The following is a 15,541-nucleotide window of genomic DNA, read 5'->3' as shown; positions in this document are numbered from 1 at the left end:
AACACTGGCTGGAGTGAAGCTGTGACAGAGAGGCTAGGAGATGGGAAAAGTTCAAGGGAGACACAGCCAAGATGGAGAATCCAAAGACTCCTAGAGGTGGGCATGCTGGGGGTGGGCGATGCAGAGAGGGACCCAGCCCACCAGTGGGCCCACACCCTCCACGCTTGGGGGCTCACCGGCCACTGACCTTGCTCAGCTTGGCGTTCTGATCTTCCAAGAGTAACAGATCTTCCCCCAGTTTTTTCAGCTTTGCCTCCGTCGTCACCTTCTCCAGCTGCAGCTTCTGCCGGGCCCCTTCCTCAGCCTCGAGGTGAGTCTCCAGCTCCTGGAGTGTGGAGGAGGTGGGGTGAGGACCCAGGGGTGGGGACTGGGGTGTGATGGGACGGACAGGGGTGGTGGGGATGGCTCACAGACCCCCGGGGCTTGTGGCTCAAACAGGTCCACACTCTGGGCAGGGCTGGGAAGGACCCAACTATTACTTTCATTCATTGGCTCAATAAACATTGACTGAGTGCCTGGCAGGGGGGCCAGGCACTGTTGGAGACATTGAACCTGGTGCCCAGCATACAATATCTATACACTGTCTACACTGTCTGTATAGATATCTATACACAATATCTCTATAGGATACAGATATTATATCCTGGGGACAAGACAGGGTATCTGCTTATCCTTGTCTAGTGCACTTCAATTACCTGGTAGTCCTTGGAATTATTTAAACAAAGTAATTGGGACTTCCCTGGTGGTCCAATGGTTAGGACTCCTCACTTCCAATGCTGAAGGCATGAGTTCAGAGGCATGGGGGTGGGGTCCCTGGCCAGAGAACTAAGATCATGCATGCCATGTGGTGCAGCCAAAAAATAAATAAATTAATTAAATAAACAAACCAATCACATCTTCCTGCAGGGAAGTGGGGTCACCTCGTTCTCTTGTTACTACTAAGCCTGCCTCCCATAGCAGCAGCTGGTTCACTGCATTCCTGAGTGCAACCCCACTGTGACTCTCTATGTCACGGTGTCTGCCTTCCTCAGGCTGTGAGTATTTGTGACCAGTAACTTGCTTTCTAGCACATCTGCCCAGGATCAGGTGTGGTGTGTTAGGCCATCTCCATAACCGCAGGGCAGGGCTCTCCCTCTCCAATGGGGTCAAGAGGCAATGATTAAAATGCTACTGAGTTCTCAAAATGTGACCAGTCTGACTGAGGAGCTGAATTTTCAATTTATCTCAACTTCTCTTAAACTGAAAACCAGTCACTCAATTAATTATTGGGAAACTTTGAAGTATGTTTGGACCAAGTTGGGGATATGAATCTACGTGTTTCCACTGAAGAAGTTATGGAGCACAAATGCCGATGAAGTCCTGCCAGTGAGAATTTAGCATCTGAATTGAGATGTGCCTCAAGTGTAGAACACATCTGTGGATTTTGAAGGGGAACCAAGGGAGGGCAGCCAGCCTCAGAATGCAGCAGCACAGAGGCAAATGGAGCCAGAAGATGGAGAGAGGCAGAGTACTGAGGCGACTGCTTGAGCACCTGGATCCAGCCATGCCTGAAGCTTACAGAGTCTAGAGTCTCCCATTATTTGAAAAGAACAAACAAAAGTAGTCTCTTTGCTTAAGCCACTTTGAACTGAGACTTGTTTTTAAGAGGCAGGGCTTGCTGAAGCAGAGGTGGGCGGGGTCAACAGAAGGGGTGGGGGGAGGTGGCCTCGCGGCGCAGGCAGGGGGTGGGTGGGCAGACCTGTATGTGTTGCTGCAGCCTCTTCTTCTCGGTTTGCAGCTGGCGACTGCACTCCTCCTCCTCGCCCACGCGGGCCTCCAGCTCGGACACCACCAGCTCAAGCTCCTGCTTCCGGGCTGCCAGCCGGCCCCGGGTCTCCTCAGCCTCAGCACACAGCTCTGCCTCTGCGCGCAGCTGCTCTGCCAGGCGGGCACGCTCCTCTTCCAGCTGGGGAGGGGGTGGAGGGGAGGTCAGCGGCTGCTAGGCAGTGCTCCCAGGATGGCCCTCCGCAGAGCATCAGGGTCTCCTGCCCCCTGATCTAGTCTGGCCTGGGGGCCTGGGGGGCAGGAGGGAGGGATGGAAGACAGTCCCCCAACCTGCCCGTCATCTCAGGATGAGCCCCAGTCACCGAGTCAGCCAGCTGGGTTCCGCCCTCTCCCTCACTTCCCTATAGTCCGTCAGTCCCCCTCCATCCCCTGCCGCCCCACTCTGCTCCCATAACCCTAACAGGCTCAGGTTTCATCCTCTCCCAGTGGACTCTTCTCGGCCTCCCAGCCTCCAGCTTCTCCATCTCCAGTCCATCCTCCAGAGAAATGGCCTCTGGAGGACTTTCTGTCAGCTCACATTGCATTTACTACTCCCACGCCTAGAAATTTAACCAAAGGAAATAACTCCGAAAAAGCAAACAGAAAAAATGAACGAGAAGGGCTCTGTCTCGGCGTTATTTTAAGATACCAGAAATGCTGGCAACAGTGGAAGGTCCACCGCCTGCGGAGGGTGGCCCCGCCACGAAACTGGGCTTCTGCCCTGCCCCCGTGCTGGACCAGCTACCGAGCATCTTGTCTCAGCAGCACCAGCCCCACTCCCACCAGATACCTTGGCCACATCCCCAGGACCCTGCTCCCTGCATCTCACTGCTCACCACACCACAGTTTCCGCCCCCATTCCGCCCGAGTGAAACTCGGCCGGCAATCTATTCCTGCAGCGGGCTCCGTCGGAAGCCCCGCCCACCACCACCGGTCCCACCCACTGGCCCCGCCCCCGCGCGATGGCCCCGCCCCTTACCTGCGCCACCCGACCCTGGAGCTCGCCCACCTCGCGGGCACTCTGCTGCTGCAGCTCCTGCACTTTCTGTAGTTCCTGAGCCCGCGCCTGCAGCACCTCATCCTGCCGCGTTACCTGCAGCAGCGGCTTCACCTGTGGGGACAGGAGGGGGTGTGGATGGCTGGCTCCCACCGTGGGAGGCCACTGGGCTCGGAAGCTAACAGCTCACGCTCTGAGGAGAGTCCCATTCCTGGGTTCCCATGCCAGCTCCTCCACTACTGCCTGTGTCACCTCATCTAGAAAAGTGGGATGAGAGGGGCTTCCCGAGCGGTCCAGTGGTTAAGACTCAGCCTTCCAATGCAGAGGGCACAGGTTCGATGCCCTGGTCAGGGAACTAAGATTCCACATGCCTGCTGGTTTGGCCACAGATTTAAAAAAAGAAGAAGAAAAAGACTGTGCTTTCAATGAAGGGGGCGTAGGTTGGATCCCTGGTCCGGGAACTAAGATCCTACATGTCCCTCGCTGGGGCCAAAAAACAAACAGAATTGGGAATAATAGCAGCCCCTATTTCACAGGGTTTTCGGAATGCATGAATGACTTCATATTTACCAAGAGTCTAGAACAGTCCAGGGTACATGACAAGCAGCACTAAAAGTGTCCCATTTTGCTACGGGATCGCTTTGCCTACAGCAGCCACTGGCCACTCACAGTGTGCCTCAAAGTTCTTCATCCAAGTCCATGATGAAAGACGCACTTTACACTGAGTGATTCTGGCTGGAGAAACAGGCCAGCCCCACCCACACCTGAAGAACCCAAATGGAAGTCTGGACTATGCCCCGTGCGCCTTTTACCTTTCTTGACTTTAATGTCCATCCTTTCACTGTAATAAACTGTAACCACGAGTGGAACAGCTTTTCTAAGTTCTGTGAGTCCTTCCAGTGAATCCCTGAATTCTAGGGGATCTTAGGGACACCCAACTCAACCCTAGACCCAGCTGCACATAAAGCTATCCCGAATCTACTATCCATGCTGGTTTGAGTCGGATTTTCTGTCACTTGTTAACTGAAGAATCCCAAGGAACAAGTGTTGGGCTGATTGGTCCCATTTTACAGATGCAGAAAACTGAGGCCCAAAGGAAGTCACTTGCCCAAGCAGACCTGGCCCCAAGGACCTGTCTCCTTGCCACTGGGGTCACCCCTCCAGATGCCCTCACCTTGATGAAGAGCCGCCACCACTGCCAGTGTCTCAGCTTGAGGTAAGCCGCACAGTTCCGCTGCATCACCCTCAGGGCGCTCTGCTGCTGCTGCCGCTTCTGGAAGGCCCTGGGTGGGGAGACAGGCAGGTGGGAGAAGGGACATGCGGCCCCTCCAGGCCCTGTCCCCTTAGCAACCATTATTAAATGTCTACTGGGCTTCCCAGGTGGCACTAGTGGTAAAAAACCCATCTGCTAACACAGGAGATGAAAGAGGCTTGAGTTTCATCTCTGGGCTGGGAAGATTCCAACCCACTCCAGTATTCTTGCCTGGAGAATCCCATGGACAGAGGAGCCTGGTGGGTTACATTCCATGGGGTCACAAGCGTCAGACATGACAAGCAACTTAGCCGCACCAGCCGTGTGCGAGCATTGTTCTATTGTCGGTAAATCTTGTGTGGGCAGTTCATCAGTCTTTCTGCCCTTGACTCTGCCCCTGCCTCAGCTTCAATTCAGATCTCATTTTCTACCCCACCAGACACCCCAGCTTCCTTCCCAGCCTCCAACCCATCCCTGACATGCTTCCAGAGAGGTCTTTCTACGCCCACAGCTGACTCGGCCCTCTGCTACTCCCACTGCCCCTGGTCACAGTCCCTGCCTCTCAGCCTGGTGTTTGGGGAGTCCTTTATTCTCTGATCCTTCCTCTGGGCCAGTTCCCAGGGAGAAGGGGATGTTCCTGAAAACTCGCCGCCTTCCTGAAATGTGCCAGGCTCTCACATCACCAGGCCTTGGCAGGCTGTCACTCCTGCCTGGAACACGTTTCCCATGGTCTTTCATCTACCTGGTCTGCAGGGCCTCTCGCTGCAGCTGTACGACCCCCACTGAAGCACATCTCACCCTGGACTGTGACCCTTTGTGCTGGTGTATGTCTCCTCCTCCAGATTGGAGTCCCTCGAGGTACTGGCCACTAGGGTGACCACCTCAACCCGGTTTGCCTGGGGCTTCCTCTGTTTTAGCACGAAGATCATGCATCCCAGGAAACCTCCAGTCCCAGGCAAACTGTGATGGTTGGTCGCCCTATGGCTGAACTGAACTCTTCTCTGTGGTCCTAGCATCACTCAGGAGCCTCAGGGACTGTAGAACCAAGAAGCCTGGGCATCTAGTAGCTCCATCCTTTTGTATCTCAGCCCTTCTACCATCTCAGAGGCCCTGCCATCTGGACCCAGCTGGTCAACCTCTTCCTGCATCGCCTCTGGGGACATCTGATCAACCCTCCCTGAACCAGTCGTGGCCAATATGACCCCAAGAGATAGTGTGGAGCCCTACTTGCGAGCCAGGTATCCCCGGGCAGCTGCCTGGAAGGACACAATGATATCTGTGACCTTCAGGTCCCGCTCTTCCTCTAGCTGGGCCAGAACGCCTGCCCGGAAGAAGATCTTGCTTTGTCCCACGCGGTAGAGGTTGGGGTCCAATTCTAGGGCCTGGATCTGTGGGGTTCAGGGAGGGGTTGTGAGGAGGAGGGGCGAGGAGTGGGGAGGTTTCCAGCTCAACCTTCTCCACCCCTTGAGACCATACATACACACACACACACACACACACACACACACACACACACTTGCACTCCACCTCTCACTCACCATCTTCTCACAGGCCTGTTTCCCATCCATAAAGCCCTTGGGGATGGCATTGGGCGTCAGGATCTCATACCTGCAATGAGGGGAGAGGGGTAGGGTAGGGTGAAGAGTAACAGCAAACTGTCACCACGGCCAGGCACTGGGCTCAGAGGGACAAATAACAATAGGAACAACGACAATAGGAACAGTAACAGAAAGAAATATTCAAATATCACCGAGGGTCGCTCACCAGCCTGAGAGCATCGATATCACCACCAGAAGCAATGTCATCAATAAAAGCTCTCCTCCTGGGACACAGCACTTGCTGATTACAAGTGTTTAATTACACCAACACCATAAGTAATTGGGGCTTCCCAGGTGGCGCTCGTGGTAAAGAACTCCTCTGCCAATGCAGGAGACTAAGAGATACGGTTGTGATCCCTGGTTTGGGAAGATCCCCTGGAGGAGGGCATGGCAACCCACTCCATTATGCCTGCCTGCAGAATCCCATGGACAGAGGAGCCTGTGGGCTACAGTCCACTGGGGTTGCAAAGAGTTGGATGCAACTGAAGTGACTTAGCAAGAATACGTGCATAGGTCATTGAGATGTAAAAAAAGGTGCGTCTCGGAAGTGTGAGAATAACAAATGGGGGCTGATGTTTTTGAACTTATTACGTGTCAGGTCCTGAGTTAAGTGCCTTACAGATGTTTCTTTTACATTTCTCTGTGCAAATCCGAATTTGAAAAGTACATTTCATTAAACACATACGTGTCCATCCTCAGCGCCTTTCTCCTTCTATGCCCGCTCCCTGGATCATGACATTTCATTAAAAATATGGATATGATATATATATAACATACACACACACATATACATCATATGCATGATATATTAATGTCATATATTAATATGCCATATTTTTAAACTGGTGATTGGGAAATGTGTGTGTGTGTATCTGCGTGTATCAGAGTTTCTCAGTCACCAAGGATCTTGTTAAGATGCAGATCCTAATCCAGTAAGTCTGGGGAGGGGCCCAAAAATATGCATATCTAATAAGCTGCTGGGTGATACTGATGCTGCTGATCCAGGGACCACACTTTGAGTAGGAAATTGCAGACCTGAGCTGTCCAATGTAACGCTATTGGCCACACGCAACTACAAAGAGCCCTGGAAAGATGGCTGGGGCAACTGGAGACCAGGATTTGTAATTGCATTTCATTTTAATTAAATGAAACTTCAATTTGAAAACTGAAGCAGTGTAAAATATTTTTCTTTTCAACACAATTTCATTGTCTTAATAGGAGTATATTTCTCTTTGACCACTGGAAATTTGTGTCCAAGCTGAGATGTGCTATGGATGGAAGACATACACTGAACTTCAAAGATTCAGTAAGAAACAAAATAATGCACAATGTCTCACTACTAAATTTTTATATTGACTACATGTTGCGTGGGTGCTCAGTCGTGTCCAACTCCTGTGACCCCACGGACTGTAGCCTGCCAGGCTCCTCTGTCCATGGAATTTACCAGGCAAGAATACAGGAGTGGGTTGCCATTTCCTTCTCCAGATTACATGTTAAAATGATCTAATATCTTGGCTGTATTGGGTTACATAAACTCTCTTGCTATCATTAATTCCCCGTTTCTTTTTACTTTTAAAAATATGGCTAATAGGAAAATTTTAAATTGTATATGGGGCTCTCATTCTCAGTGAATGATTCTGCTACATACAGCTTGTGTGAAGCATAACTTTTGTTTTAATATTTACCGTATATATACATGCACATAAATATCATATACATAATATATTAATATCAAATATTAAAGTGCCATAGTTTTTATTGGTGATTGAGAAATGTGTGTATCAGACTTTCTCAATCACTAGGGATCTTATATGTTGATATTTTCTGTTCTCTTGCTCGACTGCATTTTTATAAGAAACGCTTGTTGCGATAACCGATTACAACGTAATGCTCTATGCCCTTTCTCTTGGGGAGCCCACTGAAGGGGACGTTGAAGGCGACGTTGCTCTCCCACAACACAGAGTAAGCTGAGACTCAGCAACCAAAGGAACTCGCCCAGAGGCCCCGCCCCTCCCCTCGCGCCGAGGCCACACCCCCGCCCAGCCCAGAAGTAGCGGCGCGGGAGAGGGGAGCTTTGAATGTAGATGCAGCGGCTTCCAAACCTGGCCCCACCCCACCCATGCCGCTCACCGCTGCCGGAACTCCTGGAAGAGGATGCGGTTGGGAAAGCCCTGGCGACAGATGCGGATGCCCTCCAGAACGCCGTTACAGCGCAGCTGGTCCAGCACCAGCCGGGGGTCCAGCTTCCCCGCCTGTGGAGAGCAGTGACAGACACGCGAGGTCAGCGGCCACCACACGGGGGCGCCATGCACCGGCCGGCAGCCGGCAGGGGAACACAGGTGGATGGCAGTTTGGGCAGGTGGAAAACGGTAGGCAATTTCATCTGGTTCAACCTATAAGTTTGGGCTTCCCAGGTGGCCCTAGTGGTAAAGAACCCGCCTGCCAGTACAGGTAGATGTAACAGACGCGGCTTTGCTCCTTGGGTCGGGAAGATCCCCTGGAGAAGGAAATGGCAACCCATTCCAGTATTCTTGCCTAGAGAACCCCATGGACTCAGCCTGGCAGGCTACATACAGTCCATGGGGTCGCAAGAGTCGGACATGACTTAGCAACTGAACCACCAGCCTATAATTTACTGAGCACCTACTATACGCCAGGCAGAAATGCCTGCCCCCGGGGAAGCTCACTGTCCACTGCAAGAGACTGACAGTGAGGTCAAGACATCACTGCTGCTGCTGCTGCTGCTAAGTCGCTTCAGTCGTGTCTGACTCTGTGTGACCCAATAGACGGCAGCCCGCCAGGCTCCTCTGTCCCTGGGATTCTCCAGGCAAGAATACTGGAGTGGGTTGCCATTTCCTTCTCCAATGCATGCATGCATGCTAAGTCGCTTCAGTCATGTCCAACTCTGTGCGACCCTATGGACAGCAGCCCACCAGGCTCCTATGTCCATGAGATTCTCTAGGCAAGAATACTGGAGTGGGTTGCCATTTCCTTCTCCGCAAGACATCATTGATAAACGTCAAAAGTAAATGATTAACAGCGTTGCGTGGCAAAGAACAGAGTAGAGGGGAAGGCGCGCGGGAAGGCTGAATTTGCATAGCATAGTCTAGGAAGGTGAACAAAGCACATACATTATTATTTTGGGCAGTTAACTTTCAAGGACTTTCTTGTTGCTCCAGTGGCTGAGACTCTGGGCTCCCAATGCAGCGGGGCATAGTCCGATCACTGGTGGCAGAACTAGATCCCATATGCTGTCACTAAGACCCAGTGCAGCCAAATAAATATATAAATATTTTTGCTGTTGTTTAGTTGCCAAGCCGAGTCCGACTCCTTTGTCACCCTATGGACTATAGCCCCGCAGGCTCCTCTGTCCATGGGATTTCCCAGCAAGAATACTGGAGTGAGTTGCTATTTCCTTCTCCAGGGGATTTTCCCAACTCAGGGATGGAACCCTCATCTCCTGCATTGACAGGCAGATTCTTTACCACTGAGCCACCAAGGAAACCCAGGAAGTGTTCACCTCCTCCAGGGAGCCCTCCCTGGTTTCACTGTACCCCTACTACCTGGCACTTGGTAAAAATCTAAACACTACGAAAACCATGCATTCTAAAAGACAACTCTTGCCTTGCCCAGGCCCCCAGAGTAATCAACACAATAACCAGTTTTTTTTATGGACTTCTAGATCAGTTGTTCTCAACCTCATCTACATGCTGGAATCTCCCTGGAGTGACAGCTTGATACCATTGAGCACACCGAACACCCACATCTTAAACTCTAAGCACCATTTTCCACGTAAAAGGACCAGGGTTCTATGGAGACGTGGCTGAGTCCACGTATACCATGTTTCATCAAATATAAGGCACCCTCAATTATAAAACACATTGTTATTTTATATACCACCAAGAAAGAAAAACTCCTGCCAGTTACACCCTGACAGGTCACTGATTGTTAAGCCACTTTCCAACTTCAGAGGGGCTTCCCATGTGGCACAGCGGTAAAGAATCCACTTGCCAATGCAGGAAATGCAAGAGATGTGGGTCTGACCCCTGGGTTGGGAAGATCCCCTGGAGTAGGAAACGGCAACCCACCACAGAATTCTTGCCTGGAGAATCCCATAGACAGAGGAGCCGGGTGGGCTATAGTCCACAGGGTCGCAAAGAGTTAGAAACAACAGAGCGACTAACATACACACAGTATTTACAGAGAAGGGAAACACACACACAGAGCCACCTCCCCAATAACTGCAGCTCCTACTTCCTGAGGACAGTACAAGCCCCAAGCACCTAATTCTGTAGTTTCATCTTCTCTTATGTTGACCCTTCTCTACAGGGTCTATTCTCTGATTTTCCCAACTAGAAAACTTACTGATGGCCTGGAGGCCAGGCATGGTCTCCCTAGCTCCAGCGGCCTTTTTTCTATCCCTTGCACATTTCATACTCCAACCAACTACTGGGTTTTTGCACAAGCAGCTTGAAATACCACTTATCCTTCCAAGCTCAGACCTCACCTCCTCCAGGGAGCCCTCCTTGATTTCACTGTATCCCTACCACCTGGCACTTAGTAGGTGCTCGATAAAATGTAAGCCCCATGAATGAATGAATTTTCCTGACAGGGCCATGAGCCTGGGAGGGAAAGCAATGTACTCAAGGTCACACAGACAGACAGCCAGAAGTGAGCCTGGGACCAGACATAGCTCCAACTAAATTCAGTGAATGGGACTTTTCCTCCCCCCAGAGCCACCTTCCCTCCCCAGGCCAGGTCGCTCACCCTCTTCTCATGGTTGGGGATGATGCAGCGGACGAAGCTGGGGTTGGTGTTGCTGAGTGTGGCCATGAGGCGGCTCAGGGACTCCTTGTAGAGTTGTCCCACTGTCCGGAACATGCCCCGGCGCGGGCGGCCACCAGGCGGGCCATCCCCAAGGCTGCTCACTTGCTCCAGCCCCACGATGCCCTCCACTGTGGGAGAAAGAATAAAGTCAGGGGTCAGTTTTAGGGGACTGAGTTGGCCGAAGTCAAGGATCTCATTATTTATAAGACCTGATACTTTGTATATGAGCCATCTCTCATAGCCCAGCAAGGCAGGTATTATCAGCTCATTGGGCTGACGAGCAAACTGAGGCTCAGAAAGCTGGACAACTGTGCCCAAGGCCACACAACTTAGGATCTGAAGATCCAGGATCTGAACCAAAGTGGTGTGAATCCTCTCAAACCCTGACCCTTCTTCTCCATTTTCCTTATCAGCAAATGATGATGATGATACCAAATGCTTCCTTCGCACCAATTCTCTGCCCGGTTCTGCTCAAAGCACTTGACATACATTGGCTTATTTATAAGCCTATAAGAGTCACCCCCATTTGACAGATGAGGAAACTGAGGCACAGAGAAAGAAAAGGGTGATAACCACAGGTGCATTTTTAGGAACTTAAAACAGTCTCATGTTAAAAATGCAGTGAAATGTGGCTTTATTATGATATTTGAAAGAAGGTAATATTTAAAATAAGGCCAAAAATAAAAAAGAAATTTTAAAAAAGAAAAGAAAAAACAAATAATACCAACTACCTCCAAAGTCACCATTTTCCCAGAAAGGCCTGATGGTAACTTTGTCTTTTAAAAATACATATTTATTTATTTATTTGGCTGGCTGGGTCTTATTTGTCACACGTGGGATCTAGTTTCCTGAGCAGAGATCGAACCCAGGGCCCTTGAACTGGAAGCATGGCACCCTCGCCACAGGGCCACCAGGAAGGTTCTGTAACTTTGTTTTATTATTTGATGCTGTCACTTCAGCTAGAGAGCAATAGCCTCTCCTTTGTCACAAATTCAATGTATTAAATCACGTGCGGTTCCAGGACCTGCAGCTGGGGCAGAATCTGATGGCCTGCAATCCCCAGTCGTGAGGGTTATGGAATCAATAGATAATTCTCTCGGAAAGCAGAGCTTGGTGAGCAGTGAGGGTTCAGATATGATATTTTCCCTCCCCAGGACTAAGTCTCCCAGCCCCCACCGCCATGCTCCTAGTTATCATCGGAAGGACAGATGAGAGGGGAGGCTCTGGGTTCGAATCCCAGCTCGGTCCCTTACTGGCTGCGTAACCTCAGACAGATGACTTAACCTTTCTGGGCTTCCATGTCCTCATCTATAACAGGGTAAGAGCTCTAACACCTGATTGGGTGTCTGGAAGATTCCATGTGTTGATAATAGTAAAGGGCTCTGCGCAGCACACAGCACACACTATATGCTCGGTTAATGCCAGCTGATAGAGGGGTGGCCAAAAGATTCGTCCGGGTTTTTGTACAATATTACAAAAAACCCCGAATGAGCTTAATACTGTCATAATTGTTTGTATTTTTACATGTGGTTTAGTTCGAAGAAGGCCTTGTGCTGCTACAAAGAATCTGGAAACTGCTGAGGGAGCTGACAAGAGGGGGGAAAAGACGAGGGGGAGATCTCTGGATGGAGAGGAAAGGGGATAGACATTCAAAACAGGTTCCCGGTCCAAAGGGCCCACCCTCCTCGTGCAGGAAATCTCACCCGTTGATGCACAGCAACACCCACCCCCTGATGGAGAAATGGCAGAGCTGTGCCTCCCTGAAGATCCTGGGGGCGACGGTGGGAAGGAGCCAAGGAAAGAGAACTGCTGCAAGCCCCCGTGTTCTGGGGGGGCGGTGAGGACAGATGGGGGAAGAGTCAGGGAGATGGGGTAGGAGATGCAAGGGGAGCGGCATGAGAGGACAGAGAAGGCGGCAGGAAAGAAAAAGAGAGGGTTATCAGTCAACAGCACACAGCAAAGCAGGAGCGGAAACCTGATCTTAGCCATAAATTTTTTTTTCTTTTGGTCACACTGTGCAGCATGTAGCATTTAGTTCCTTGATCAGGAATCGAACTTCAGCCCCCTGCATTGGAAAGGCAGAGTCTTAACCACTGGACCACGAACTTTTAAGCCAGGGAGACTGTCCTATTCACATTTATGTTGACTAGTGATGGCACCAATGTTGGCTGAAAGGATAAATGTCCTCTGAGAATTTAATGCCCAGGGTTGCGGGGGTGGGGGGAAGAAAACCTCTTTCCCTAGAGGTTGGGTCTGTATCTATTAGGTATCCCCTTTTTGCCCTGGCTGCCAGGAAGCTCAGGACTAACTCAAGGTTCCCACCCAGCTTGTTGCGTTTGCCTCTCTGAAGAGAGCATGTCTCACTGGTCTCTTCCCCTGAGCTGCCAAGGATGCTGGGTACCCAATGCTGGGCTGTCAGGATGCCAGAAAGCAAAGCCGACTCTGGACTCAGGGCAGCTGTAGTGAAGACTGATGCAGAAATGGCCCCAGTTCCCCATCCCACTCTGGGACTGGCAGCTCCTTGAATCTGGGCTAGTCTTAGGACGTGCTTTGTTTGGGAGAACTGTGGAGGAGACAATACTGTGCTGGGTTTCAGACTAGGACACTCGAGAGGCTTTGCCACTTCTACTTTCTCTCTTGAAGCCTATGAGAGCCAAGCATACGTGGGGTAGAGAATGTGAGGGGTTGGGGGAACGTCACGTGGCCACGAATAGGGCATGAATTTTAAGGAGGTTGAGAGGGGAGATTTTCAGTCTGAAGGAGATGTTTCTCAGCAGAACCTGGTTCTGTTGCACGTGTGTGCATGCTAAGTCTCTCAGTTGTGTCTGACTCTTTGCGACCCCGTGGACTGTAGCCCGCCTGGCTCCTCTGTCCATGGGACTCTCCAGGCAAGAGTACTGGAGTGGGTTGCCATTTCCTCCTCCAGGGGATCTTCCCGACCCAGATATCAAACCTGTGTCTTTATGTCTCCTGCATCGGCAGGTGGGTTCTTTACCACTAGCACCACCTGGGAAGTCCTTCTGGTTCTGTTACTGAAACTCAAACACTGCTTTTCAAACCTTCTTGTATAAATGGCATGAGATACTGTCTAAAATCAGCTCACTGTATCAAGATGCCCTATGCCATTTTGCTCTGAGTTTGTTTTGGAGTGACTGTTCTTGATTATTTTGTTTTCTTGTGTAATTGCATGGGTGGACATTTCTACTTCCATACAAGATTAAAACAATTGACAGATTCTGGAAACCTGGAATCAGGGAAAACAGAGAGGCGGGTTTTGCTAGTTTTATAAATCATCTCTCAAACTTCCTCTAAGGATAGGAGACAAGCATGGACACAGCTTTTCTATCTGCCTCCTAGGAGTGTCCATCTGAAAAGACTGATGGCCAAACTCACATGGGTCTTGTTGGAGCGGGAAACCAAAACTCTCTCTTGGTTTCTGCTCCTTCCTTCTTCCCCGAATCCCTGAAGGGAAAGCAAAGTCTGAAAGTTGACTAACATGTAAAACATCACTCATCTGAGTTCTCTTGTTATTCATTCTTTTTCAGTCAAATCTCTTGATCTTTTTTTTGGGGGGGGGTAGCATATGACATCTACAATTAACTTCATAGCTTCCTTTTGACTATTCATATGCTCGTTTATTTTGCTGGTCTGATTGCATAAACTACTATCACCAAAACAGTATTTCACAGCAGTGTTGTCAGGGGGCATCCTTGTTTCATTTCTGATTAAGCTGGAGTGTTTTATCACTTGGTGCGAAGCTGGTTTGAAATATCGATCCCTCAGTCACTAACTGGAAACACTATTGTGAGGCTGTCGGTCCTGATACCAGGTCCGTATCTGAGCGGACAAGTCAGGTTCAGAAACAATGAAGGGAGGCACAGAGCTCCGGGGACAGGGCCGGGGGAAGCGCGTCCTCACCGTCTTTCCAGATCTCTGCCGTCAGCCGGTCTGTGCTCTGGTGGAGCAGGGTTGCGACGTTGTCATTCAGAGGGTCCATGTTTTTCATCAGCCACTCGTTGGCCTTGTAGTCGACCTGAATGAGATCGGGCAGAGGAGGGTGGTGCGGGAGTGGACTGAGGCTCTTCGGATTTCTCAAGGAGCCTCCCAGAAGCGCTGAAAACCCCCAGTTGGGGTGGCGGGGGCGGGACGGAGGGCGTGCTCACGGCTCACGAGCGCGCTGGCGCCACCTTGTGTCCCTCTCCTGAACTTCACCCACCCGCGCCCTGGCTCTTCTCCCCTTTCTGCCTTTCCCTTGGGAGAACTCTGCCCCCGCCTCCATGACCTCACCCAGTATCATCGCTTCTTTCCTTATTTTTTCAGCCACACTCTTCCTCAAACGTGCAAGCGCCTTTCCACCTCAGGTTCTTGACGCCTGCCGTTCCCGCCTCCTGTGACTCGCCCCCCGCGGATTTTCACAGGGCCGGCTCCTTCCCCAGGGAGTCACAATCTTGGACCACCACGAGTCCCTGCCTGTGCCCTCGTGCCCCACCCTCCGGCGTGGCTCCCAGAGGCCAGGGTCTGAGTCTGAGTTAGAGTCCAGCACAGCACTGGGCACGCGGGCAATCTTAGAAAGTGTGTGGGAAACAGCTGAGTTCTCGGACAGGACACACGGGTCTCCTGCCGCTCAGCCCTGGGGTATGTGGTTCCCACAGCCTGAAGACCGCCCCCTCTCCACACATCCTTCACCAGGTAAGTGTTACTCATCATTTAGACGAGGGGTTGCCAGACAGCCCCTGTCCACAGGCCAAATTCAGCCTGCCACCTCCTTTTGTGAATAAAGTTTTATTGGAATACAGCTTTCATTTATGTGTGAACTTGTGGCTTCTTCTGTGCTTTGATGGCAGAACTGAGTAGTTGTGCCAGAGACTGCTCCACAAAGCTGAAAGTAGTGGCAGAAAATGCTTGCTGATCCTTTAGTTATTTATTTGGCTGCACCGGCTCTTAGTTGTGGCATGTGGGATCTAGTTCCCCGACCAGGGAACAAACCCCGGCTCCCTGAATTGGGAATGCAGGGTCTTAGCCACTGGACCACCAGGGAAGTCCCTGATCTTTGATTTAGAGCTC

At 50.9% G+C, this 15,541-nt stretch overlaps 1 protein-coding gene across 5 annotated transcripts in view; it reads right to left on the bottom strand.

The window, feature by feature from the left end:
• MYH14 (myosin heavy chain 14) overlaps nucleotides 1-15,541 on the bottom strand; it is a 78,870-nt gene that overhangs the window by 26,444 nt on the left and 36,885 nt on the right. For all 5 annotated transcript variants that reach the window (XM_070772171.1, XM_070772170.1, XM_070772172.1 and 2 more), the window contains 9 exons: nucleotides 14,396-14,510; nucleotides 10,418-10,605; nucleotides 7,781-7,902; nucleotides 5,591-5,660; nucleotides 5,280-5,440; nucleotides 3,975-4,083; nucleotides 2,783-2,914; nucleotides 1,739-1,945; nucleotides 188-325 (listed from right to left, as the gene is read on the bottom strand). In XM_070772171.1, the coding sequence (XP_070628272.1) occupies nucleotides 188-325; nucleotides 1,739-1,945; nucleotides 2,783-2,914; nucleotides 3,975-4,083; nucleotides 5,280-5,440; nucleotides 5,591-5,660; nucleotides 7,781-7,902; nucleotides 10,418-10,605; nucleotides 14,396-14,510 (1,242 nt within the window). The remainder of the gene's footprint in view (nucleotides 1-187; nucleotides 326-1,738; nucleotides 1,946-2,782; nucleotides 2,915-3,974; nucleotides 4,084-5,279; nucleotides 5,441-5,590; nucleotides 5,661-7,780; nucleotides 7,903-10,417; nucleotides 10,606-14,395; nucleotides 14,511-15,541) is intronic.

This window comes from Bos indicus, chromosome 18 (assembly GCF_029378745.1).
Source record: "Bos indicus isolate NIAB-ARS_2022 breed Sahiwal x Tharparkar chromosome 18, NIAB-ARS_B.indTharparkar_mat_pri_1.0, whole genome shotgun sequence".
In the NCBI taxonomy this organism is placed as follows: domain Eukaryota; kingdom Metazoa; phylum Chordata; class Mammalia; order Artiodactyla; family Bovidae; genus Bos; species Bos indicus.
The sequence above is the reverse complement of the archived record's forward strand: the minus strand, read 5'-3'. Positions and strand labels throughout refer to the sequence as shown.